General features: G+C 35.4%; 1 protein-coding gene across 2 annotated transcripts; it reads right to left on the bottom strand.

The window, feature by feature from the left end:
* Nucleotides 1-383: 383 nt before the first annotated feature.
* LOC105381609 (protein grindelwald) lies at nt 384-26947 on the bottom strand. Of its 2 annotated transcripts, none has more exons than XM_011551382.3 (5): nt 26713-26947; nt 8050-8262; nt 5460-5495; nt 3382-3545; nt 384-3101 (listed from the first exon to the last, which is right to left on the bottom strand). In XM_011551382.3, the coding sequence occupies exons 1-5, from the start codon at nt 26930-26932 to the stop codon at nt 2784-2786; spliced, it is 951 nt and encodes a 316-aa protein (XP_011549684.3). In that variant the 5' UTR covers nt 26933-26947; the 3' UTR covers nt 384-2783. The 2 variants fall into 2 exon arrangements, with proteins under 2 accessions (XP_011549684.3, XP_037978204.2); XM_038122276.2 differs by lacking the exon at nt 26713-26947 and adding an exon at nt 17640-18142.
* Between the last annotated feature and the right edge of the window lie 58 nt (nt 26948-27005).

Below are 27005 nucleotides of genomic sequence, written 5' to 3'. Positions count from 1 at the left end.
TAATTAAGTACACTTTCCACTAGAGACTTCCTCACTTAAAAAATTAATCTCATAGTAAGTGATAATTATTATTTTAATATTTATAATCAATATATACAACATAATTATGATATATGTAATTAATAATTACGTATACTAAATATCATAATTATGTTTTATACCTCTGCATAATACAAATTATGCTAATTTATATAATGGGTACAGTTAGCAAGACACTTTTCGGGGGTCACAGACTTCGAATAAATATTTTAAAATTCGCTGAATAAAGGAGCCCATAATATATGTATATAAGTGGGACCTACATACTTAAGTAAAATAAAGTATATCTACATTGTGTAATAATAATGTGATTCTACTAACTGTACCAACAAAAAAAAAAATTAATAATATACATACATGACATACCTACTTATATTAAAAGTTCTTACAATCTAATGGAATGTAACGTATGGAATGGACCGTTTGGACGGAACTATAATAAAATACTTAGTTAGCTAAAATACTATTAAAACTAAAGCAATAAACGAATAACTAATAAACTACTGTCCCTATCTCATAAATTGATACTCATAGGTACCTAAGTATATAAATAATTTTAAGTAGTAAAATGGTTTGGTTAATACATTAAATTATTAACCAAATTGTAAGTTTGATGGCTATCATTGTATCATTGACTGACTGTAGTTGCAATGGGTACCTAATAATATAAATAAAATTGATATTTTAAATACATGGTGGAATTATCAAGTTAGGTTAGGTCAGCTTAGATAGGAGACCAAGAAAGAATATGAAGAAAAAAAATCTAAAAATATTTTGATTTTTTTTTTCGAACTTTAACCACTCTCGATTTTGTTTTGTTTACATTAGGTTTTGTTCGACAGCTAGTACCTAATCAAATAGTGTACTTACCTAGGTACATATAAATACATTATGTACCTATTACGCTGTTAAATATGACTATAGGTACGTATAAAAATTACCAAACCCGTATACAGAACGGTTTTCTCATTTCAGCATTCAGTTTAGTTTTGGTACTGAGAAATGCGGAGCCATTAATCTTTGCGCTTGACGTTTTTCTTTTTTTACGTTCCGCCATCATTAATCGTCAGACGTGTGCCGCGATTACGAATGTTTCTCGCGCCTTAAAACATACAATTTGGGGAATAACATCGTACCTTTCTAGCGAAAGTAGTTGTGGAAAATAAATAGCGCACCCTGTATTTAGTTTATTCGATTCAAAAAAGTGAAATGCTTCTTTTGTTATTTGGGCACTGTAAATACTGTTATAATAGGTACTTACAATTTTAAAAACGAATTAGTCAAATTATATTTTTATGTAGAGGTTTGTCCTATGTTTTTACTCCAAGTATGAAAATGTGTGTAAATAGGTAAACAAGATATGTATTTTAATTAAATAATTAAAATGTAAGTAAGTTTTTCAAAATTCAAAATTAAAAACTTTCACTGTGCTCATAAATGTGGTCGTGTCGCTTTCCACATCCACAACTTATGAAATCCTTGAAATTACGTGTAATTAAATTCTCAGAAACGGAATTTAATAACCAATCTGATAATGAATCCGTATGGGTACCTATTTGTTTCCGAAAGGCTGTCGAGTAGTCACCCTATGGAACTAATAATAATTAATTCAGTTACAAAATCCCAAATACAGTAGGTACACATTATATCTAAGATAACTAACCTCAGCTATGCTGTCAATTTATTGTAACCCGAGTTGAACTCGTATGGAATCTAAACATGCTGTATATGTATAACTAAATGTGAGCTACATTACATAGATATACAAATACATTACATTATAAATAGTATACGAACCTAGGTTATACATTCTTACAGGTTACACATATAAACAAATAAAATGTACCTATGGTAAACCTAACGTACATAAATAGCTACACCCGGGACAATTTTATTATCGATACTACCTTAAATATACAGTAATACTAAAGTAATACAGAACTAAATCTATGTATATTGTATTAAGTATCAGAATAACTAGTTGTAATTTGACACGCTAGACATGTTGTATTGTATGTACTTACCTATGACTAAAATGAATTCAAAATTGTTAGTATTAAGTAGGTATTCAGAATATTACGTTACTTAGTTAGGACTAGGGCTTGTTATAATGATGAGAAAATAAGTTATTATTTATTTTAGAACGGAGCCAAGGGCTTTTAAAAGATTATTATTATCGATAAGTTTAAGATGTATGAAGACGTCTTATTAAATGACTCAATTGCTATGTTTTTTAAATAAAATATTGTGATTGTGGTGATTGCAGCTTAGTACTATTTGTTTAATAACATTTATTTAAGTACCTAAATACTTTTTTCATACTACTTACATGAGTGATGATCGAAATTAAAATTGTTGCCGAGTCAAAACCATGGGTGTTCCTCGTCCTCGTTGTAGATTGATAAAGTAACAATATGGCATGAGGAATGAATCAGTTTACCATATTGATGCTTCCCTGACGTTAGCAATAGTAATTATAAATAATCGTGATCATTGTGATAGTAATAATTGTGATGACTAAAGTTATACAAAATAATTCCCGTTCTTCAACTTAATAAATGAAATTAAAAGTATAAATTCTGACCTAGAGCTAGGCTAAACACTTGTAACAATATAACCATTAAAACCCTCCCACAAAACACTTCTATTTCTAAAATGAAGTCAATCCAAAACACTTAATCATTGCACATAGGTATCCCTCTGTGAACAATATATACAACGTCTTCATGGAACGTGACCCTTCCTCAGAAGTTGTGACTCGCGCTGGCTTGAGCTGGAGGGGTCACATTCAGGGCACGGTTATCGTAGGAATAATCCAAAGTCGTATCTTCAGCCGGATGCCGGTTGCTTAAATTCGTCATCATGGTCTTTGGGGTGGTAGCCCCTTGACTCTTCTCGGTCTGAGAAGTCCGATTGTCCAGGTCTCTTACGTTTAGAGGCTGAATGTTTCTCTTAGGAGGTTCAGGGTTCCTGATGTCCAGCTTGAGCTCTGCCTTCGGCTTCGGCAACTCGGCGTGAGGGTTGTGGTGCACCAGGTCGGCTGGGTGCTGCTTCACGCGGTTCTGGAATGATGAAGGAGAATTTAGATCTGAAAGTGGTATCAATCTTCAATGGCTTGTTCATTCTAAGATAAAACTCTACTGAAGGATTGTACTGTCATGGCCCGCATAGGTACACCTGGTGATATTTTAGTATAAGTATCCTAAGGCTATTTACTTCTTCTGGATTTCTGAATTCATTCAAACTTTATTTAAGTGTTTAGCGCAAACAGTGGACCCATAATCGATTTTTCTAAATGTATCGTAGAGACCACCAATAAACCAACAGCGACAATCCAATTACCTTAAAAGCCATCTTCTGCCTAATATACTTCAAGGAGAACTTTTCCTTCAGCAGCCTCGTGCAGAGGAAGGCCATAATCAGCACCACGGCCACCAGGGTCACACAGCTGATGATGAGGGCGGCGTGGGCTTGTTGCCGCGTCGACTCCACGCCCGCCACCAGCACTGGGGAGCAAAGAGAACCATCAGTACGCGAAACGATAGCATTTTGTATGACATCTTAATGAAATAAATATGAGGGTACATCTCACCCCAAACTAGGCAGAACCTGTGATATGGGTGTCAAACAGCTGATATTTACACAAATACATAGATACACATTAAATAGATAAACGACAACCAGACACAATGCAAACACAAATGCTCATCACACATATGTTTGTCCTGGGCGGGATTCGAACCCGCGGCCCCTTGCTTCGGAAGCAGCTTCACTACCGCCTTCGCTACGGTGCCGTGAATCTTGATCAGTGCCTAAGATCAGTAATGTTAGAAACTATTCAAACGTACCTATACAAACACCAGCGATTACACAGTGCCTGAATGGATTCCAACCAGCTGACGAAAAAGTTTGTGTATCTTAACATACACACCATCGGCATGGCCTCAAGAGGTCACTTTGTTATACAAATGACAGAAGCTGTATGTAATTTTGCCGTCATGTTTGACCTGACCTTGTTAGATAAGTACTCATGTTCCTTAATGCAGTGTCAAGCATACAAGATACATTGTTTGCCTTCATACTTGCAAGTACCTACCTATGATTTTCAAGTTAGTCAAGTAGTCAAGCATACTGAAGGCACAAACAATCCATTACGCCTGACGCCGTATCAAGTTTTGGGAAAACACAACACACTTTTACAATTAAATTAATAATGGTTTTGGGCAGTTCTATCGGGCGTTAACTGATGGCATAGACGGAACCTATTAATAAACCATTAATTTGTTAAAATTTAGGTATCCCGAAATGATGTTGTAAATGTTGTGATCGTCCAAAATATCAAATATTGACATAGTAATATTTGGTGTTTCCACAGTGAAAGCATTTTGTCGGTAGAAAGCAACAGCAGCAACCTCCAATATCAGCAAATATGCAAATGCAAACATCCTATTCATTTCAATAATGTCACAAATAACAAGTGGGAAGGAAATCCAATTGCAAACATTTACACGTTCCCACACGACTATGGGACATGGCCTCCGGTGCGTTGATTGGTAATAAATAAATATCATTTATTGGACGTTATGAATATAGAGGTCTGACAAAGCTTACTTTGCAAGAGTAACAAGTGCCGACACCAAAACAAGTTTATTTGTTAGGGTATCAATAATTCTTTGTCGGTATTTAATTTCTTTCGCTGAATTTTCATATATTTTTGGTAAAAGTACACCATAGGGTTAACAGTTAAAGAAAAACAAATCTTTCACTCATTGCTTAGTTAGCGTTGTCCGCCTAGTGGAAAATTCCCGAGCCAGATAGAAATTATTAGAATATTATCGCAACATTCACAAGCTACTTTTGTAAGCTCCTTTATGAAATCTCATACAAGTGCCTCATTAGAGCAGGTAAGTACTTGAGATGGGTGATTATGTTTTATTTTTTAACGTTGAAATTGTATTTTTTTCTATCTTACATATTTATGGGGAAAAAAAATGCTAATGGTAAGTAGGTAAGTACTTCACTCAGCCAGTTCGTTTTATACTTACAGAAGGGCTAGCACGGGGCGCAATTAAGGCGTGACAAAAGTTTTGCATCGCGCTCACTCATATCGCGCAGCCAAGCGGAAGAGAGAGCTTTTGTCACGTCTTAAATGCGCCCCATGCTAGCCATTCAGGATGTTTAAGGTGGTATATAGCTTCATAATATAACCTAGCATGGGGTAATACTTGTATACAGGGTGTTGCAAAATGGGTATACTAAGCCGAAAGGGGGTGACCAACTATGTTTCTATGAAAAATATTTTTTTATTTTCATGAATTTTCAAAAGTTGTTCAGAATGACCCCCAGAGTCACCCCCTTTCGGCTTAGTATACCCTTTATGCAACATCCTGTATACCTAAATAATAACGCGCTTTACTTACTTCTGACGTCTGGATATTGCATGTTGTGGATGTAACCTGAAATGAGACAAAACAATTGCTTAGTACCTAACTACTTTGTTACCTGTAGGTTGTATAAAATAAACTATTACTTATACATATTATTATGTACATACCTAATTACTTATATACTAATTAAGTACCTAACTTGATCATGGTTCATCTCATATATGTAGTGAATGGCAAATCCCAATATGTCCTATGAAATTGTTGGAACCTGTACATGATAAAAAGACGAGGGACTTTTAATCACTTTTAGTCCTCGAAAACCCAAGGTTATAAAGATTTTGTAATGATAATAGACTCTGAGTGACTGTATTTAGAGAGACAGAAAGGAAGATAACAAAAGTCCCATGTAAATATCTACAGGTTGCAATAGTTGCATAGGACGACAGGTGTACAATACACACATGCACACACGCACACACACAATCACGCTACTCACACATGTAAATAATACACACAGATGAAACAAAAAATATATACAGGGTGGCCCTGTAAGTCATGGTCCACGAAGACCATTATTTTATACGTTTCGATATGATTGAGATAAACTAATGTATACACGATTATAAATTTTAACAGTAGTAAATTATTGGGGAGTTATATTAAAATTTGCGTATACCAACTTAAATAATTAAAAATAGTACTTAGTAGGGAACTGAACTATTTCTATTAAAAGAAAAAAAAACTTTAATAGTTTAAATATCTAAAAAAAAATATTAAAATTAATAAAACCTATTGTAAGTAAGTATAAGACGTTATTACACTTCTATCATCCACAACAACACACAAGTAACCAAGGTAAGTAAAAAAATATTAACCTGTATGCACAACGCACACAAATAAACATGACTCACACTCTTAAGTATAGTTGACATGTAATCTCAACCATATGTTCAATGATTTAAGAGTTATTTTTGTTGGTGCTACGTTTTTTTCAGCCACAGAGTATGCTAGTGTGAGTGTGACGCGGTACCTGCGAAAGTCAACAGACCGCAACGACTTTACAAACTATTGTACGGAACTTGTAACTCTGTAACCTGCGTATTGTTTTGAAAAATTAATGTGCTATAAGGTACGCATCCATCTTTTGGCATCGTATGCAGTGGACGCAACGGACGCATCGCATTCAGTATTTTGAATAGAAATTCACACAAGTGCGTCCACTTCATCGGCATTACTGTCGCCGTTTCTCCGTACATTTATGAAAATTCGATACAATACGTTACCGAAAGGTGGCCACTTACTTACTTAAGGCTATTAGGTACTAAGCATTTTCTTATCAAACTGTATGGCATTAACAAGTACCTAAGTAGTTATGAGTTTCATGGTAAGTATTTTAAAGGATTCCAAGATTACCAAGTCATGTATTATTGGTTCCATTGAGCATGAAATAATGACACATTGTTATAATTTGTTGCTTTCTGATTCCTGACCAAATTTTCCACATCCTCGTACCAACAACGATCATCATCATCACTTAATCAATTTATTTTTATCTTAGTAACTTATCATCTTTTCTTGACAGGGAGGTGACTCTAAACGATTAAAAACTAATTTACGGAGCGCTGCTGCGCGAGCCACGACTCTATCTCCTTGTATTAAATGTGCCGATTGCACGACAGCTCTATAGTTCGTTTTTTGTCAGTATAGAGTAACCCTCCAGGTAGTATTATACCCTAAAGTCAGTTTTTTTAATTTCACATACTAAATTGTCAGATTGTGAACGGTTCATCAATGGTCGATTGTCCCGCGATTAAGTGACGTATCGTACTAGATATCGTGCTATCGTTTCTCTGAGATTAAAAAACAGACTATAGTAGGTAGGTATTATATCGTGAGTGAAAGAGATACAGACATGTATCAACATTCAAGGTATACTGGGTCTGTCTGCGGTTTCGTGGACAAGAAACCGGTTCAGATAAAATTTCATTCAAGTTCCGTTTTTATCGTACAAGGCATAAAGTATTTAATCACTTGGACTCAGTTCTTTTATAACATTTTCAGAAATCATTAGTCACTTCGCTGTAGCCTCCACGGCACGCTTATAAAGATGTTAACTTCTAGAGATATTATACCATTGTCTTACGCCGTAAATTATGATATGAATAATAATGAGTAATGACTTAAAATTTAAGAACAGTCCGACTAAGCTATCAGACAAGTGACTATACACCAAAACAAGTTTATTAGGGCACCAATTATTCATTGTAATTTTTGATACTGATATGGCCTACCTAGGAGTCTGTGTAAATCTTCTCCATTCATGTGTAAAAGTAAAACCAGTTATAGAAAAAAATATCTTCTACTAGTAGCAAAGTTATCGGACTCTATCAATACACAAATACACTACAGAGCTATGAAAAAGTTGCTGTGACAATAGCACCAAATTATTACTCCTAAACGTACTGAACCGTCTGAAATATTAAATACATTGAACAGCGCATCAGAATACTGCCAGCTTAAAACGTAGAATATTCTGTTCAGATTTTAAATGAAATGTTTCATAAAAATTGCATCATTTTTTATATTTTCATTTTGTGAGTGAAACTTTTTCACAGACACTCACCTTGACACTCCTTAACGCAAAGACCTTCGTCAAAGTTATGCCCAGTCTTCGTACAGATGTCACTGCAGGGTGCACATCTATCAGTGTCCGGGGAGCAGTAGTCATCTGCGGCACACTTGAGCTGACCACACTTGACCCCGGTGAGGGTCAGTTGGGCGGAGGCTGACGCAGCCAGCGCCAGGAGGCATAGTGGGAGACCATGCATGCCTGAGCCTGGAAGTTGTGGGAGGAAACTGTTAGTGGGAGATAGAGACTAATACTTACACTTACGAGTAATGAAACTGTTCCAGTGACAACGCCAAATTACAAGTAAAATGAAAAAAAACTAGCTTAATGACGCCGCGCCGTCTGAAATATAGAAATACATTTAATAGCTGCAGCGCCTCAGATAATTAAATTCAATGTTTCAATTCATCGGAACGAGACCCGTGCCCCAGCAGGGGAACGTGATCGGTCGTGATGATGATGATGAAATCATTTGGTGTCCACATTTTGTAAGTGGAACCCTTTCATTGCTCGTGAGTATATTGGGTACATATAGTGGCTGGATAAGTATACATATTGCACATTAACATGTTTTTTATTAATAGCATAGATAGTATAAAATGTCTATAAAATTCGCAGTCTACGCTCTTTAAACCTTCGCAATCGCAACCATTAAAAGAGAGTACTTAGGGTGCGTTGCACCATTTAACTTTAACTATTACAAACGTCACATCTTCTGTCAAAGCATCGGTTAAGCGAAAAATTGGTTGCACCATTCAACTATGGTTAAAATGACGTCATAACTTTAACGATAACCATAACCACCCCATGTTGGCCGGTTACTGCTTTTGTTAAAGTCAGGTAGCTGTCAAACGCGTTGTATAACCTCAAAGTAACAGTATTACGTACAAATATTAATATTAAATAATTCTTATCATGTCGCTTCTACGTGAAATAGCGCTTGAAACAAGTTCCTCAGAAATTGAGATTGAGGTGGAGTAAGTACGGAACTTACGAAATATGAAGAGAAAGGTGTACTTTCAGAGAACTAATAGATTTGCAGGTTCGAGGTCTCAAAAATGTGGCTCGTGTGTTGGCTTTAAAACTAGAACCTTTCTTACTGCCTCCAACGACGAAGTAAGTGCACCTATTATTATGTTGTAGGTGTAATGATCATCTTCACCACCAAATAAGCGTCCACTTCTAGCCATGGGCTCTTCCAAGGAGCGAAACAACACTGTGCCCTCGGCCTTCCTTATCCAGCCACTACCGGCTACCTGCCGGTTGCCGGTCCAGCGCAGCAATCTAATATCAAAGTAACCTACGTAACTCTTTAATTGAATAATGGTATCGATGGTATACATTGTAGGTACTTATGTTAAAAGAACTCATTGGTACATGTCAGCGCCGGGATCGAACACGCATCTCTGGCGTGAGAAGCGGGCGCTTACCCGACTGAGCTACCACCGCTCTTAATAAAGGCTTATTAGAGTCTACTTTGTCGCGGGTTTTATTGATGATCTTTTGGTATATGAATCTTTTGGTCAATATTTTGAGGAACAACAGACTTAGGTCCTATGACATGTTGACTTTGAGTGCTTTGACAGAGAATGACGGCTACAATGTACTCTGTGACGGCTTCAGTCCGACAGCTAGATTTGGTATTGCCTTACATAAAAACGTTTCCCACAATAACTTTGGGGAAAATTATGTCTCTAACGATTAGCAACCCTAATAACATTAACAATGACCGACGATTTGATGGTGCAACACGTTGCAGTAAAATGTTAACTGTAACGACTCTGTCATTGCTAAGTTTAACCTTAACTATTACGATAACCGGGATGTTGATGCAACCCACCCTTAGAGTTAAAGTACAAAGGTAATGGTTAAAGTTTGGTTAGCGGAATAGGTACGCATGCTCCATAAACACAGTCATATCACGAATTTATCAATGTGATCATAATTATTTTTAAGTAATGATACTTAGTATATATTTAAAGGGGTGCATCTTATAAAGGTACGTAACTAAGTCTGTGTAAATTTTGACGCTATTCTCAATTGGTTATCCTATCTCCACGTAGACAAAACCTAGACACGCTGTATAATAACTAAGGATTGAGTTCTGGAACCGGTCTCAGCGCTGAATAGCGAAGAGATGGGTTCTAGAATTCAATCCTTACCATTGGAACCATATGTGGGAACTTGTAATTGGCTAGTAGCTGTTTACCTGATATGTTCATATTGTGTTGTAGCTGTAAGTTCTCCAAATATTATAAAATAAAAATAAAATAAAATAAGAAGAAGAAGGTATTGGAAACTATTTAATTTACCAACGCCAACAGAGTTACACCCACGCCGTCCCACACCCACTAAAGTAAAATTGTCACTTACGTTGAAGTCCTTTGCCACTGTTAGTTACTGTTTGTATGTGCTTACAGCTTACAGCTATTGAATGAAAGCAATACCAAGTATATCGGACCAAAGCCTGTTTATCAAAGAGTCCATATCGCATTTAATCAAATCTACCCCCGTCCCTGTGCAAGTCAGAATTTAAACGTAAAATTCGCTTTGTACCGAGAGTTGAAATTCGAATTACCGGTGGAACAGCCATGCACCTACATCGGTATTCCAGAATAGACAAACTACATCTGGGGATGCGGAAATTATATGCTACGTTATTTCTAGCCTCCATTTTCAGTTTGAAATGTCGAGATAACATCCGTCTCTGAAGCTTAGGCTGCGACTCAGAATAATAACTTCCGCGCGCCGCCCACGATTATATTTTCAGATAAGTATAGGAAAATGATTTCTTCAGTGCCTAGACGTCAAGAAGTTCTTGTCGCTTATCTATTTTGATCTGGAATAAGTTTCCAAGTAAGATATTCAATTTTTCAATTATTTTTTTCATATTTTTTACAAGTAGGAGTAATCCGAGTGAATCAATAATTTGATGTGTAACTTAGTACATAATAGGTATTATAGGAAATAAGATATCCGTACAACTAATTTTATTATGAATCATAAACGTAAAACCCCATAATTACTGTGATCTAATACATATTTATTTGTCATCATATCTATGGTCTATCAAAGTTTATTGGAGGCATCGGAGGCTTAGTACTCTAAGGGCTTGTTTCACAATGTCTGGTTATTGGCTACCTGTGAGATAAAAGAGATACTTTGATCAAACCAAAAATCGTTGAAAGAGTTAATTAGCATGCATCACCTCTATTTTTTTTAGAATTTTATACCCCGTAGTTATAAAAATAGAGGGGGGGGGACATACTTTTTACGACTTTGAGAGCTGATATCTCAAAAACCGTTCACTTTAAGAAAAATGTTTTTTAGAAAACTTTATATCATTTTAAAAGACCTTTCCATTGATACCCCACACGGGTATGTACATCGAAAAAAAAAATTTCATCCCTCAGTTACATGTATGGGGGGCCCCACCCCCAATTCTTTTTTTTACTATTTAGTGTCATATTTTTGTAGCGGTTCATACAACACATATTCCCATCAAATTTCATCACTGTAGTACTTATAGTTTCCGAGTAAATCGGCTGTGACAGACGGACAGACGGACAGACGGACAGACGGACATGACGAAACTATAAGGGTTCCGTTTTTGCCATTTTGGCTACGGAACCCTAAAAAGTGTCAGCTGCCTGCACCATACATGTTCTCTTGCACAATTCTTTAGACCTCAAAGCCATGGCTATGACAACCTTAGCTACGTACATAAATCTATTGAGTTATATCCACTGCATATGTCGCAGGCAACTGGTTTAATCTCCTGTTTGATTGAACCACTAGCCCGTTCATTGGATGGCGCTGTTCAGTTGTATGACTAAAGGACAACTCGTCAAGTCGTTGATTGTAACGTTCGACGTCTTGACTGAACGTCATTCAGCGAGGTCGTTGAATGGGATATAGTATAGCTACTTTGTAATGTCTGGTTAGGGTGAACATCACCAGACAAGAGTCAACAAAAAGACTATGTTACAAAGCTCTTATCTCACAAATTAACAAAACAATAACAATAAACGTACCTTCATATTGTTGTTCATAATTATCCAGTTTCACCACTTTTTTTCTTTGAAACTATCCGCCCGCGGCGTAATAATAGGTAAATCCATGTTGTATTAACACAAATAACGCACTTTAAAGCTAATTTATTTGCAAAAAACTAACAATATAGGTGCTTTTTGTGTCAGCTGTTAGCTGTTAGACGCCATATTTGTTTTATTCACCACCTGACTGATTTTAAGTCAGCTAACTAGCTGGACGTTTTGTGACGCTTGTACAATCAACGTTCGGCCTAGTCATACAACTGAACAGCGCCATCCAATGAACGGGCTAGTGGTTCAATCAAACAGGAGATTAAACCAGTTGCCTGCGACACATACATTGTTATTTGTGTTCTGTTTAATCAATAAAGTTTAGCTCACATTTCACCATAGTCGATTAAATCGTAACCACAGAAAGGGTGATCAATTATACGTCATCTCCATATTAAATTTTTGACAGATGTGTCAAAAATCCCTGGTTGTGGTCTAACCCACTATGGCGAAATTGGCACTTAGTCAATAGTACTTAATTTAAAACCCACATTAGCACTACTCAGGAATGTACGTTACCATGCGCTACATTTATGGGGAATGTGGAGTTGCTATAGTCCACTTTTTTCGAGAAAGATACTCAAAATGCGTTTTTTTTATTCTGTGACAATGTTGTCTCTTTTCTCACCCCCGGCCACACTACCTATTTTACTTTTACTCATTCCAACATGACTTACCCTTAATAAATTCAGTCAGATAAATTTCCTTCAAACAATTTTACATCGAGGTCGTTTTGTTCTAAAATAGCAATAACTTTTTTGTTAATTGAAACAATAGCAACGTTTCATACCATTTTGGAAACTGCATTAAATGAGCAATCTTTTCAAATAAGGTGCCAGGTTTGCGTGGTATATTTTTTTTACAGTATGTAGAGTCAAAGTTGTTTATAAAAAAATACGATTACCTTTTATGACTTTGAAAACCGTGTTTTTTTTAAACATACAGCATTAATCGATATTTTTTTTTACTGCGATCAATAGCAGGGCTATACAGGGTGATGCAACACCAAACAAATTCTAACAATATGGATTTTTGTACCGGCGGCACGAAAAAAACTGATCCAAGGTGTCGATTTTCAGCAAATTTATAAAAGTGTCAATATCTCGAAAATTATCGAGTTTTTACTAAAGTCATATTGTGATTTTCTGGCCTCTCATGAGCTGACCTATCAGCCCTCTAAGGGATGACGTTGACTTTTGGGACACCCTGTATATGTATGTTTGTCTGTTTCTTTGTTCCCTCCTGTAGCCTAAACGGCTTGATAGATTTTGATGTATGAGGTATTGTTAGAAGCGTATTGATGGCGCGATGGCTATAGGCTATGTGACGTTCCATTAAAATGTACATAGCGCCCTCTTGAGGACATAACGTGATGATCGAAAAAATAATAATTCAACTTTGCCGTGTAAGGTATCAAATGAAAGGACTTGATTTTCACATTACAAAAATATGCATATTGAAGGTATTTAAATAACAACACCAAAATTATTGAAATAAAAAATGATCATGAACTACCTACCGACGTAAAATTTCATAAAATAAAAACAACTAAAAAGTTACAAATAAAAAAATACAATTATAAAAAACTAAAAACCTGACTGTACGCTAAAAACATGAAAACGAGTCCCAATGTTAATGGAAAGTATCGCAGGCGGGGACCAACTTGACCGCCACTCAAGGCCGTTTTCTAAGTAACATTCAGCTAAATGGTGAACCCTCTGCTGGTATAATTTGTTTATATACCGCTTTTTCAATACCTGTAAGTACATTTTTTGGCAGCATAATATTTTTACTTAATTTTAGGGTTTCGAACGTCAAAAGAAAAAAAGCAACCGTTATAGGATCTCTTTGTTGTCCGTCTGTCTGACTGACTGTCTGTCACCGCCCTTTTTCTCAGAAACGGGTAAAGATATCAAGCTTATATTTCGCATAGATGGGGAGTACCCCAAAAAAAATATTATGGTACTCCCTGTCCCACACAAGTAAATTGGGGCTTATATTTTTTCCAGTTATTTTGATGTGTATCCTTTTTTTTTCTTTGTTGTTTTGTATAAGTATGTGTTTCTTTTCTTTAAATCTGTATTTTTTTTGTTGTTGCTGTCTATGTGTCGAAAAAATGTATCTTTATCTTCAAATCACGCCATCTATCGTTTGTTTTTTTTGTGGCTACTGTCTATAGAAGAAATTCCGTCATTGACAATTTTACGTTACGAATTTATTTTTATTTATTTTATTTTTATTTTTACATTTTCGTGGAGAATCAACAGCATTTTGTTAATAAATAATTATTACTTATGAACACATAACAACTTGATGCCATTAACAGAATGAACTTAGTAAACCCAGTAAACCTAACACATCCAGAGGAAAAACAAAATCTCTTTCTCTCTCTCTGAAAAACATACTTAATAGCCCAAACTCGATGCTTTTAGCTATTAACATCTTTGAAATAAAATTGAGCCACCACCGTGTTACTGCCCTCATCAGATCCTCACGAGACCATTCCTCAACCAGCACCAAGAGACTGTATTTTTGATCCCTAACCTAATGTTCTTGCGTATTGTCATCACTTAGATCCATTCGCTATATTCCTGCTCCTCATCAGACCTTTACGAGACTGTAATATCACGAGAATATTGCACACTATCTAATTTAATTTAATGTATTGAATATACTGGAAGAATTATGCTTCCTCAATTTCAAATCAAATTATGTTGGTGTCATAAAAGTTGAAAAAGTGCAATGACAACCAATGTGCAGTGATTTTGTATCTGTACACGATAAGATCGCGAGCTGTCAGTGCTGCCTAAACCGACGTGACCCTTCTTTGGAGGCCAGCGGCCAACTGAGTCAAACGTCACTTGTGTTTATGATTTTATAACACAGAAAGCCGCCATAGATATTTGTATGAAGATTTGAGGGAAAAAAATTGCTCAAGTTTGGGATTAATTTACACAAAATAAGTGTGTGTTTATTAAAAAACAAGGTATTTAGCGCCTAGTCCAAGCCTTTAACTTTATAATATGATAAAAATCATATGAAAATTCTTTATAATTACGACACAGTTGTTACAATACGGGAGTGTGATTGACTGGTTTTTCTTGATATTCTGAAATAAATTTACAGTTATCCATAATCATTTACTTAAATTCGAATGATTCAGCACCTAGCTAGACTCTTCAACTACCTGTGTGATTTTTTTCAAGGCTGTAGAGCATCATTTACTACATAATTCTATGACAATGCCAACCCTCGATTCCCTATTGCAGACCCTTAAACGTGCCGATTACACGACAGCCTCTCTTTTCGTCGTCAATAGAGTAACCCTTGTAGCATCGTTGAAGAAATATAAAGAAGCTATGCTGCGGGGGCAGGTATTTATTTATTTATTTATTTATTTATTTAACACACACACTTAATACTATTATGACAGTTATTCACCAATGCAATAGTTTAGTGTCACAAAATTATAACATTCTTACTTATTATATGAAGTACTTATATAATAGGTAGTTAAATACATAACAACATAAAAACAACATTTCAAACATGCTTATAACAAATAATATAAAGAGCCGCCTTGGTAAATTCACTCAGGGAGCAGTAAAGCAGTATAAATATGACAAGGTAAAGGTGACATTGTATGCAAAGACATTCGGCCATTTGGTTTCGAAGCACGCGCGCAGGCGCTGAAGTGACTCATCGTCGTTTTCCGCTTCACAAGTGGTGTGATTTAAAAGAAAATATCACTTATCACTATCACAAGAGAGATAAAAATACACAGACCATCATGAAACAAAAGACGGAGAATCAGGGCGTTCGGCTACATAATATATCGACTATAAAACGCGATAATATTGATAACAATTATTTCTGGGAGAGAAATAATAATATAAGATAAAAATTATTTACCCAGGTATGTTTAATACAACATGGGTAAACCGTGTCTGGCCTTCTACCTCTAGTAGACTGTAACATGTACATTTTATTTTTATTATTTTGATTAGAAATATAATTTATTTGTAGATACATTATTTAATACAAACAGAGGCACTAGGTTAAAATTCATATCGTCCATCTGTCACTGTGAAAAAAAACATGAGTGAGGTGTAACAAGTTATATTATAAAATAAGCAAAACTAAGTTTCCAAATATAAAATGACTTCATTGGTATTTTTTTTTGTCGTTAAAACTTTTAAATATTGTTAACTTTTTATATAAGTATAAAAAAATATCTGATGAAATACTTACTCTATAGAGGCCGTACAATGGGCTCAAGTCAATAATAAATACTTAACTTTCACTTGTGAGGTGGTGACTCATACTTACACACATTTTTGACACGCGATTTCAATGTTTGGTTAGGTAATACTCGTAATTACTTATTTTGCCAACTAGTAATTCAAATAATTAATCGCACGTGGTGCTAGCTTCTTTCATATACATTTAAAGAAAGAAAGAAAGAAAACGTTTATTCAGTGCACTGCAAACACACACCAAATACAAACAAAAAAAAAAAGTTAAAAGTACACAAAAAATAAAAATAAATACAAGGTAGGTACAGTACAAGGTCCTGAAAACGGAAGTGGATCCTAACTTTTAATTACAATGATAAAGACTTTTCAGTTGGACTGTACAACTACAAAGGAAACCAAAACAAAACTTAGGTGTGTGTTGCCAAGCACCGAAACGGACGGCGGCTCAGCTTATGCGGTGATAGGGGTTTATACCTACTACCGCGCTGATTTTCAGCCGCTTCCGCTTATATGGCCAATATACTTGACAATAAATAACAATATTATTTACAGAATGTCAGTTTTCAGTATTTACTCAAACCTAAATAAAACACCACTCCAGCCAGTAGGGACTAGGGACCCATAATACTTATAAATTCAATATTGACAGCAGATGCAGCTAAAACAGAATCATTATTTTATTTACACTTTCGACGAGTGCAAGGAAAGTAGTGGGACTGGGTAGGTACCTCGAAGTTAAAAGCACCGTCAAATGTCAGCTTTGCTACTGATTGTTTTTGCGAAAGTGACTTCAGCAAGAGCCTGCTGAATGGTACCTAAAAGGCATTTCATGTAGGAGTACGTAAAAATAAAACTTCCCATCACATTACACTGAAAAATTGTTCAGAGCTAAGTACTATTAAGAAGCTTTGGTAATTATTATGTGTCAGGGTAAGTTTTAATACAGTAAAATTTAAATGCATTTCTAATGTTTATATTTACAGGAATTCTAAGTTTTGATTTCAATTTTAATTGGCTTTCACGAAAAAAGACATTTAATAAGTACTATTACTTAGTGATAATATGGGGTACCGAATTAGAAAATACTAAAATAATAGGATAAGTACACTTTGTAAGAAACCAAACATTTGCATAAGAATTTTGCGTGTAAGTACCTAAGTATTAGTCATCGGTTCATCTAACTACCAAGCATATAATATGTAGTGAAGTATAAAACATGAATAACTTGCGATCTCAAACGGCATCCACCCCCGCACAATCCAGCTTCTCTACGTGTCGTTGTCACTCATGCCACTGAACACATTAACATTTACGGTGGAAACATTAATTTTACAAGATGGATATTTCTTTTTATATAGTTCAACATTCTGGCTGGGACTCTGACCGCTGTGTGTAGGTAATGGACGACGTTGCTAGGCAACCGCCCAGGGCTTTCATTGGAAAACAAGCAAGGCTCTACGACTGAGGCTCTATAGGTACTGCACTACTTGTATAACTAAGTATTTCCAGACGACTTGCTACTTTGTTTATTACAAATACCATGTATTTAAGATTCCGTTATAAATGCAGAAATATGGTATTTATTTAATTTCTACATCTTGAGCTTTTTAACTAGTTAATGTAGAGATCTTTAAATTTCCTATATTAAATTACAGGATAAGATCTATGAGACAGTAAAGATGACTGAAATGATAATAACAACAGCTGACATGTACCAATGAGTTCTTTGAATTTAAATACAATGTATCGTTCTTACGGTGAAGGAAAACATAGTTAGGAAACCTGAATATCTAGATTTAGAACATCTAAATATGTGAAATGTGAACCCACCAGCCCGCACTGGACCAGCGTGGTGGGAAATGGTCCAAGCGTTTAAACCTTGGGGATATGCACAACGGTTCCATTCGAGAGAGCCAGGTGCAGATACTTACACCCCCACAGAGAATAGAATAGAATGGGAGAGTCGCTAACGCCTCGCCTGCACTAGATTCGGGCCATACATTCGTTAGGTTTGCTGCTCGATCCGTAAGGAAAAACTTGAACAACCTACACTTGGCCCTCTGAATACAATAAAACTGCAGCAAGCAAGATGGACTCTGTACTGGGAGGGCTTCCGCTATTGAAATGCGGTTGTAGGGCTCCTCCAGTATAATGGAACGTGAATGCCATAAGATAAACTTTATGCAGAACTGAGATGGAGTCCTTGTGACGCAGACGAAACCTCACTTTAGATAGCTAATAAATTACGTCAATACATATACTTACAATCTATATACATATAACTTCTTTAGTTAAGTGTATATTGTATCATAGCGCCATAGAATTAGTCTTCGATAGCGATCATTAGGTACCTACCTAATTAATAGTTAGACCTTCTGACATCGGAGTTTTACATTAAAGGAATGAAGGCATTATAATCGTAATCATACCATATCTATTTACGTAAATCATACACTTCTTACAAGCAAAGAAAAAGTTGCAGTGACAAAACTAGCTCAATGACACTATCTGCAATATTGAAGTGCATTTAAAAGCGCATTGGAATATTACGTACTACATATAAACGTAAATTATAATGTTCCAATTTTAATTAAATGTTTAAAAATACGGTTATTTGATGTCGCCTTTTTCATTGCTCGTGAGTGTCGATTGAGTTAATGGTAACATGTTATCTAGGAACTGCAATAGTAATGCCTGTATGTAGGTACCTATGTACAGATGCAGACAGGCACTGGCGAGACATAACCGAGTATTAGATGCCGAACCACCTACATAATTGAACTAGACCGGGGCCCTTTGACGCCCCCTAACTAACTTAGTGCGCCCAGCTCAAAGAATAAATGAACGAAATTAATATTTTGTAAGTACTCCTTGTCAGCTTTTTATTTTGAATCGGTCTGAGCTTAATTGATGTAAAGAAAATCATAAAATAGTCTGAGAATATTACTTAAGTATTTATGTACTTACATAATTATAATAACTTACGATGCTCTATGAATAAAATTGTTGTCCTTCAAAAATATTCTACTTTTTGTCACAAATGTCTTGTCATCTCCATACTGTCACAGTTTGTATGAAGATGAAAAAAAACATCGCGAATTTTCCAACATCGTAAAATTGTTTTGCTTTAGAATTACCACCAGTAAGAGTCCAGGGTTAAAATCCATCCTATTTTGAGAACTATGCCATCGGAAAAAACAGTCATATTATCTACAATCCACATTAATAAAATACATAGGTATAGGTACTATTTTAGTAAATACGAGTACATGCAGAATGTTTCGGTTCCTGAAATTTTATTGTTCCGAAAAGTGATCGACACTGACAGTTTTGTATTTTATAAATACCTACAACTCGCAATAGTCGCGTCGTTTTTGTTTAAATAAAGCCATTTTCAAATTCACTTTGAACATTTTCAACTGTAAGCTAGTTGTCGGTATAATGCTGGACAAGAATAATGTATATTCAAAATATACCTGTGATAGTTGGAAATACTCTTTTAATCATTATGTACCTAGGTACATTTCAAATAAATATAATTTATCAAAGAACAAATTTTAATTATAGGATTCTTGTTAAAATATTCGTATTATTTCATGGAATGAAATTAATTGATTGTAAATTTTGCGTGGAAGTACATAATAGGTATGTTCCTAAATAAAATTGTGGTAAGTAGATAAGTAAGTAGGATAGGTAGTAATTTATTATATCATACTGAAAGTTAATAATTTTGTCGGTTACATTGCCCTGCGGACTGATAAAATTCTATTCTATATCTTGGTAATTATCATCATGTGTAAATAAGCAGTATAGTTCACAGTGGAGGATAGGCTGATGATGATGATGATGATAAAAATGATCATTTTATGCCTACATGCAGCTGGTAACTGAGTTAATTTTACACTTAGATTCCTCATTAGATACCTACCTGCCTGCTACGAACAAATTAAACAACTTCTAAAACTGAACTATAATATGCTGAAACACATTTCAGCTCCCGAAATGCCGCTCGTACCTACACAGGTAATGCAAAGTTGGGAAGTTAATTAAAACGAATGGCTGAAAATAGTTACTATGAAAAATATAGATATAATGTTCAAAAACGAATTGAGTTTCAAACTTTATCCATATACAGCATTTTCACCTTTACTGCACCCTTTTTAATAAACAAAATACCTATGCGAACACGCTTGCGGATGAAAAATTCCTGTACAAATTTGAAACTGTTTATAATTTGAGCATACCAGCCATCAAATATGCCCTGCAGTGTATTATAACGTTAATATTATTCAGTCACTCGGTTTACTCTGTCCTTATTTATTTTCAGAGTTTCAAAGGTGCAAGCAGTCCTATTCATTTTTGGGAGAGCCAAACGTAGCAGACAAATATATTTTTTATTTCTTTTAACTTAAATCAGATATACCTAAGGCAGAGTTCGATATATTTAAATACATTTTATTATGTATGTACTCGAGGAACATAATTATATCTGGATGTAATACATTATGTAAGTACCTACCGTACATATTTGTTTAGTATTAACCAGAGAACGCTGCAAAGAATTTAAAGGATGGATGCATTTATTTATTTAATTGTAAAAGCATGGAAAACCAATTGCATGCAATTAAAATTTACACATACTTTTCAACATTTCAATTACAGGTTTCGCAAGTAATTAATTACCTATCGCATTCAATATGTTTTTTAACATACATATGTATATTAAATTTTGAAGTTACTAAGTACCTATTTGAGTTTCAGCTGCATGCAGGTACTCCCGAGTCCGCGTTGTTCTACGGCTTTGGCATAAATACTTCCCCCAACAGTATGACAGGGTGAGATCTTGTTACAAGTTTGTCGCTAGCGAGATAGTTAGACTTATCGCTTGTTGTTTCACTCGGCGCAGTGGTTGCTCACTTTAGCCGCGACATACTACGGAGACTTAGTGCAAGATCTGTTCAATAATTAAATTCAGCAACTACGACACAGGGTGCAAAGGCAGCTCGCAGGTATGCACTGGAATTTGGAAAGTTGGTCGACGTAAACTGCCGATCAATGATCAAAGTCGAAGACCCTAAAGTTTGCTCGCTTCGCTACGTATTCCCAGAGCTTGGTGGCTTGGGAGACTTGTGCAACCTTCGTGCTTTGCTCGGATTATGAACAACTATATTTGCCTGTCAGTCGGATTTTCATTGTTAAATATTAATAATAATGCAACACGTTCATTAGTGAATTCACAGTAATAACTTATTGCCTTTAATAATTAATAATCATTAGTAAAAACCATCATTACTGCGGATTTAATTAATCCGTAGAAATTGTTGTTAAATTAATTCGCTGTTACTAGGGTAGCGATTGTTGTACCTCTGGTTAAATATATAATTATTATGTTCATTTGTTGCATTGGATAGATATTTTAAAACATTTTGGCCTACAAAAAAATAAGATAACTTTCCGAAGTCTTTCAGTATTCGGAAATGTCGGTAGGTAAATACGTAGGTACAAGGTACACCCTGACCCTGAATCAACTCATTGTACAAGTTTGTTAGCAGCTCCTTCAAACATTATGTATAAATACCTTATACTAATAACAAAAATTTACGAATTGATGGATATTATAATTAGAGCTTTCTTGCTTGAACTTGCAAATTGTATAGAAATCAATAAGTACGATTAGAGCGTACCTATATATTACCGGTGAAATGCCATAAAGCACATGTGCTAAAAAAGAATATGAATCGAATAATTTTAATTTTAAATTTAAATTTTAATCTTTGAAGTTTTTAATGAAAGCATAAATTCGATTAACTGGTTGGCCTAAAGGCCTGCCACTACAGTATTCCTACCCAGGCTAAAGGGGTAGAGACGTATTTAATCTGTGGCCCAGATCAGCAGGCCGCCAGGTGGGTACTTAGTGAAATTAAATTCGCACTACGTACACAATAGGTGCAGTCCGGCGGCCGGCCTGTAGTTGACAACCAACGTAGCTTTGATCCCATCAGGCTGTCTACCCCTCATTCACTATCCGGGCCGATATTCGCCGGACCGCATTACAGCTTTGTCTGCCATTGATTTACTAATTGCAAAAATGATTGTTTTACCATTTTAGTTAGCCTTCATTAATTTACTAATTGGAAATGTATTGCCGTAATTTTTCGTCTGACCAAAATGATGTGTTAATGGTAGGTAGGTAACTTTCAGTTTGTCAATTTGAGCTCATAACATTTTGGCGCTCTTTTAAAAGTCTAAATTGTTTGTGCCCTGCGGAAATATATAGGTACTACGGATAGCATGTAGGTACCTGCTTTGATTTCCCCTTGACTACTCACGATTTGTTCATTTTGCATTTTTCCCTGTCAATGGGGGAGGTCGGTATGGCGACCCAGTATTATATTATGTACTTACCATTTTTTTTGTGTAGGTATCAGTTTAAAATACTGCGTAAAAGTGTCGAGTTATAATTATGTTTAAAATTAATTTCATATAAATTACTTAGCAGGATGATTGCCAACGTTCGTTAGAAGACGGCACTTAAAGAAGTATGAGGTACCGAATTAGGAGTTGTGAGTTACACATATATTAAATTAAGTATATTCACAGGTATTTTTACTAGATACGCACATTATTATTTGTCTATACGAGAAGAAAAAACAATTTTAATTTCCATGCTCAATTCATACTGACTCATTTTAAATGAAAAACCAATATGAAAAATCTTATTGAGTAATAATTATTATCTACTCATATGTACGTGGTTTCCCATTAATTAAACCAACATATTTTCCGCCTCGTCAGAATAATTACAAATGTGTATTTCATCAATGAGGTCTAAAATTTATATCCGCACCGAACGCAGCGAAACATTGAGGCGTGGTGGATATGTTTGATTAATGGCAGCAAGGTGGAAGGAAATCCGATATTTGGCTCTGAGTTTGAATAACCGAATATCCTAATTATAAACTAACGTCATCGTTAGTATTGCCACTATTACCTAGGTATCTGGCTGGACCTCAGATGCATAAGGGCCAAAATGCATTTTGACAGGTTTTCAGGAGAGCGAAAAGAAAAATGAGCTCCTTATCGTATATATAGGTAGGTATCGTTTGATTCTTTTTTATATTTTCTTCGTAAGTATGTTTTCTTTGGCTTCTAAGGTCCAGAATAATACAGGGTTCCACACTAACCCCCTTATTCATAGAAAAGTTACAGAACGTTTTAACTAATAAACTGTTTTGTCCCTCTCCGACGAAGAACAATTATTTCTTTGACAGAGAGGGACTAAACAGAGTATTAGTTAAAACGTCTTGTAACTTTTCTATGAATAAGGGGGTAAGGTTACAGGACGATTATGAGAACTTTGTGAACAACATTTAAAAAAAGTTGTTCTTTGTCGTTGTTTAGAAACTCCTTAACAAAAATTTTAACTCTTCCTAGTAAACAGTCAAATTTCTTTCTTATTTCTGTCTTCATAGAAACAAATGGTAAGAAATCATGAATCCTGATTGTTCTACTTATTTTTTGAATAAATTAATTACGGGCTGTGCGTATAAGTAGTTTTCAGTATTAACAATGCTCGCGTATACGATAGTTGTGGTTAATACGTTAATATACTTATACATAAGATATTTTGACGGTGATGTTATAAGATCGTGCGGTATCTCGGCCACTCAAGGCTATCCTGCGCATACCACTGATGAGGCTTAAGGCACGTTTGGAAACCTGCTTTTTTACGTCGTATTTTACTTGCCTTATGGCCAGGTTCGCAAAGGTCAGTTAGTCACTATTCGTCGATAAAAAATTATATTTATAAGCACTTTAATTATTAAGTACGTTCGAAAAGTAGTACTTAACTAACGGTGTTTATTGGCCTCAAGTAGCTTATGGATATTTCCATGAAGATTAGAAGACTTTAGCCAACTTGTCAGAAACCCTCTAACTACTGTACCTAACTTACCTACTTATACTTAATAAAACAGTCCATATGATTTTTTAAGAGCTAACAAAACTCAAATTGCTTCGTATGACTTTGGAAACGAAATGATTCAAGTTAAAACAACCTTCTCTTCAGAGTGTTCACTTCAAATTAAAAAAAAACATTGATGGATGGTAGAAAGCATTACTGGGAACCTGATCGCGACCATACCTAGCACAGATAGTCATTAGCAAGTTGCTAACAGCATAACAGCGCTTCAGCTTACATTCTGCTACAGTAGCCGCTTCATTTTATGTGATTTTAACGATCAGATTACCTACGTTGTAATGATCTACTGAACACGAGGCAATGTTAGTGCTACATCGATGCGCTGCGATCGAGTCTCGCGCACAAATGTGATTCGCCGGCTGCAATGCACTGAGAATATGATTGTAAATCGTTTTACGCTTTGTTGCATTGAACATCTGAGCAGGTGCCGTGACAGCACGTGCAGCGATTGAGAGTTATAATAAAACGGACTAATTGCACCTGAGAATCTTCAGTCAAATTCAGTAGCAATACTTACTGAAATACTGTAAAGAGTGTCAGAGACAGTCAGCAGAAGGATTACATTGGCCACCCCATCGTAAACAGTTTTATCCGAGACTCATGGGTGAAAGATAAAGATAAACCAAGTAGGTAAAGGACATCGGGCGTTTTTGCCCCGCTTTATTGAAAAGTCGCGAACATAAACCAAAATAGGTCTATACTTTTAAATGGGAAAAGATACATCATATTTTATGGCGACTTTTTCGTAGTAGGTAAGTAAATTACGTAATATTTTGTTCAAATTATTTACAATTTCCTATTGTTTTGAATTAAAATAACTAAGTAGTAGTAATAATAAGTACCTACTAGTTGGTAACAATATGATTTAAAATTATTTTGGTTTATGTTCGCGACTTTTCAAAAAGCGGGGTAAATTGCCATACCCAATGTCCTTTATACTTATTTTAAATAAATATATTCAAATAAATAACATTTCGTCTCATATTATTATCAGTCTCATAACTATCCAAAGTGTGACATAGGCCTTCTATACAATGACGATTCTTTCGTCATTGCTTCTATACAATCGGTCTAGCAAATAGTCAAAGTCAAAGTCAAAAAAAATTATTCATGGTAAAAATATAAAATTTTCTGATGAACGTCAATTTTTACAAACTACTCTCCGTTCGGATAGGGGGGCTCTTTCTGTCTAAGGAGAAGAACGGAGGCAAGAAACTCCTGAGCCAAATTGATGCCTGAAATCTTTTTCACGAGATGTGATGGTAAACTGAGATGACCAGTGTGGCAGTGTGGATGGTGGAAACGTGTGTGTGTGATCTCTAATCAGTAAAGTTGTAGGATACTTGTACTTTACGAATATATAATTTGCTTCCAATTCAAGCTTCCTACATCCTTATACAACCAAGGCACCTAGAGAGGAGCGTCATTGTAGGACTTGCGGAAGTCTGTATCATTCAAGTGATTAAAACTAGTTCCGATAGTGATTCACACTTGTACCTTCGTAGAAAATCTACCTGCAATTAACCTAAAATCATTAAGTAGGTACAGTACCTTCTTAAGCGATTTTAGGTAGGTAAGTAATTAAGAGTGTTGAACAATATTATTATGACGCTGACGTTAGTACCTTAGTTTTAAATAGCTGTAGATAATACACATTTTATTCATTCGCTTGGCGAGTTCTTCTATTTACGAGTATAGAAGGGTTTAAATGGGAATAATATAGGTAAGTTATTAATTGTAGGATGAAAGCAGCTTAGGTCATCGGCATCATAGCTTAAGATGTAAGTAATCTAAAAGATCTTAAGATTAGATTGGAATGATTGGATAGGTCTACTGATCAGGGGTTAACCTAATTACTTTTTAGTTAACACACAGACAACACTACAACATTTACGGTGAAGGATTAAATGACATCATTACTTGATCTTCACGATATCTACTGTAGGAAAAGACTCATCGCTAAGGCATTTAAGGTAAACTCGAAGGTTCAATATCACTCGATTCGTCGAGTCACATGACTTAATTAAAGCAAAGCATAGGATTTGGAGTCAAACACATCTGCGGGGAAATATAATAGGTGGGTAGGTAGGCCGTACCATTATAGTTAGGTACCTAGAAGACCTAGATGTATTGTTATGGAAATAACTTAATTATAATATAATATAATAAGAAGTCGCTGCAGCACGTAAAACAACTCTAGAAGTAGGTATATAAATAGAAATGATTCAATCTACGATAAGGGGCGTGAAGTTTTCTCAACCTTGCGCAGCCTCTGTAAAACTTAACAAACTAATTAAATACAGCCTTCATAACAAACCTGCTATAACTTTTTCACCATTATTATTGCACTTCAATATAATACACAGAACGGCACTAACGTAATAGGTACTTTCTAAATTTAAATTTCGAATTCGAAGCCTTCGGAGGCTCGGCCAATCACTGAGGTGGACGGCGGAATGTGACTCTCGCGCAGGTAGAGTTGTCGATGTGTGCGTGACAATAGCGCACAACCTTAGCTGTGGTGGGGACGTGTCCATACACTGTATTTACGAGGTGAGATGTGTATGTGTGCGTTAAACTGGATGTGGATGGTTGACTTGGCTCGGCTCA

The sequence above is a fragment of the Plutella xylostella genome, chromosome Z, assembly GCF_932276165.1.
Source record: "Plutella xylostella chromosome Z, ilPluXylo3.1, whole genome shotgun sequence".
Lineage (NCBI taxonomy): Eukaryota > Metazoa > Arthropoda > Insecta > Lepidoptera > Plutellidae > Plutella > Plutella xylostella.
The sequence above is the reverse complement of the archived record's forward strand: the minus strand, read 5'-3'. Positions and strand labels throughout refer to the sequence as shown.

What these genes read in the sequence shown, in the direction of transcription:
- LOC105381609 (XM_011551382.3), bottom strand. Translation starts at nt 26,932, where the DNA reads ATGGACACGTCCCCACCACAGCTAAGGTTGTGCGCTATTGTCACGCAC. An exon ending in TGGTGAAAAAGTTATAGCAG is followed by an intron (nt 8,263 to 26,712) that starts GTTTGTTATGAA and finishes CACAACTTCCAG; the next exon opens with GCTCAGGCATGCATGGTCTC. An exon ending in GCAATATCCAGACGTCAGAA is followed by an intron (nt 3,546 to 5,459) that starts GTAAGTAAAGCG and finishes TTTGCTCCCCAG; the next exon opens with TGCTGGTGGCGGGCGTGGAG.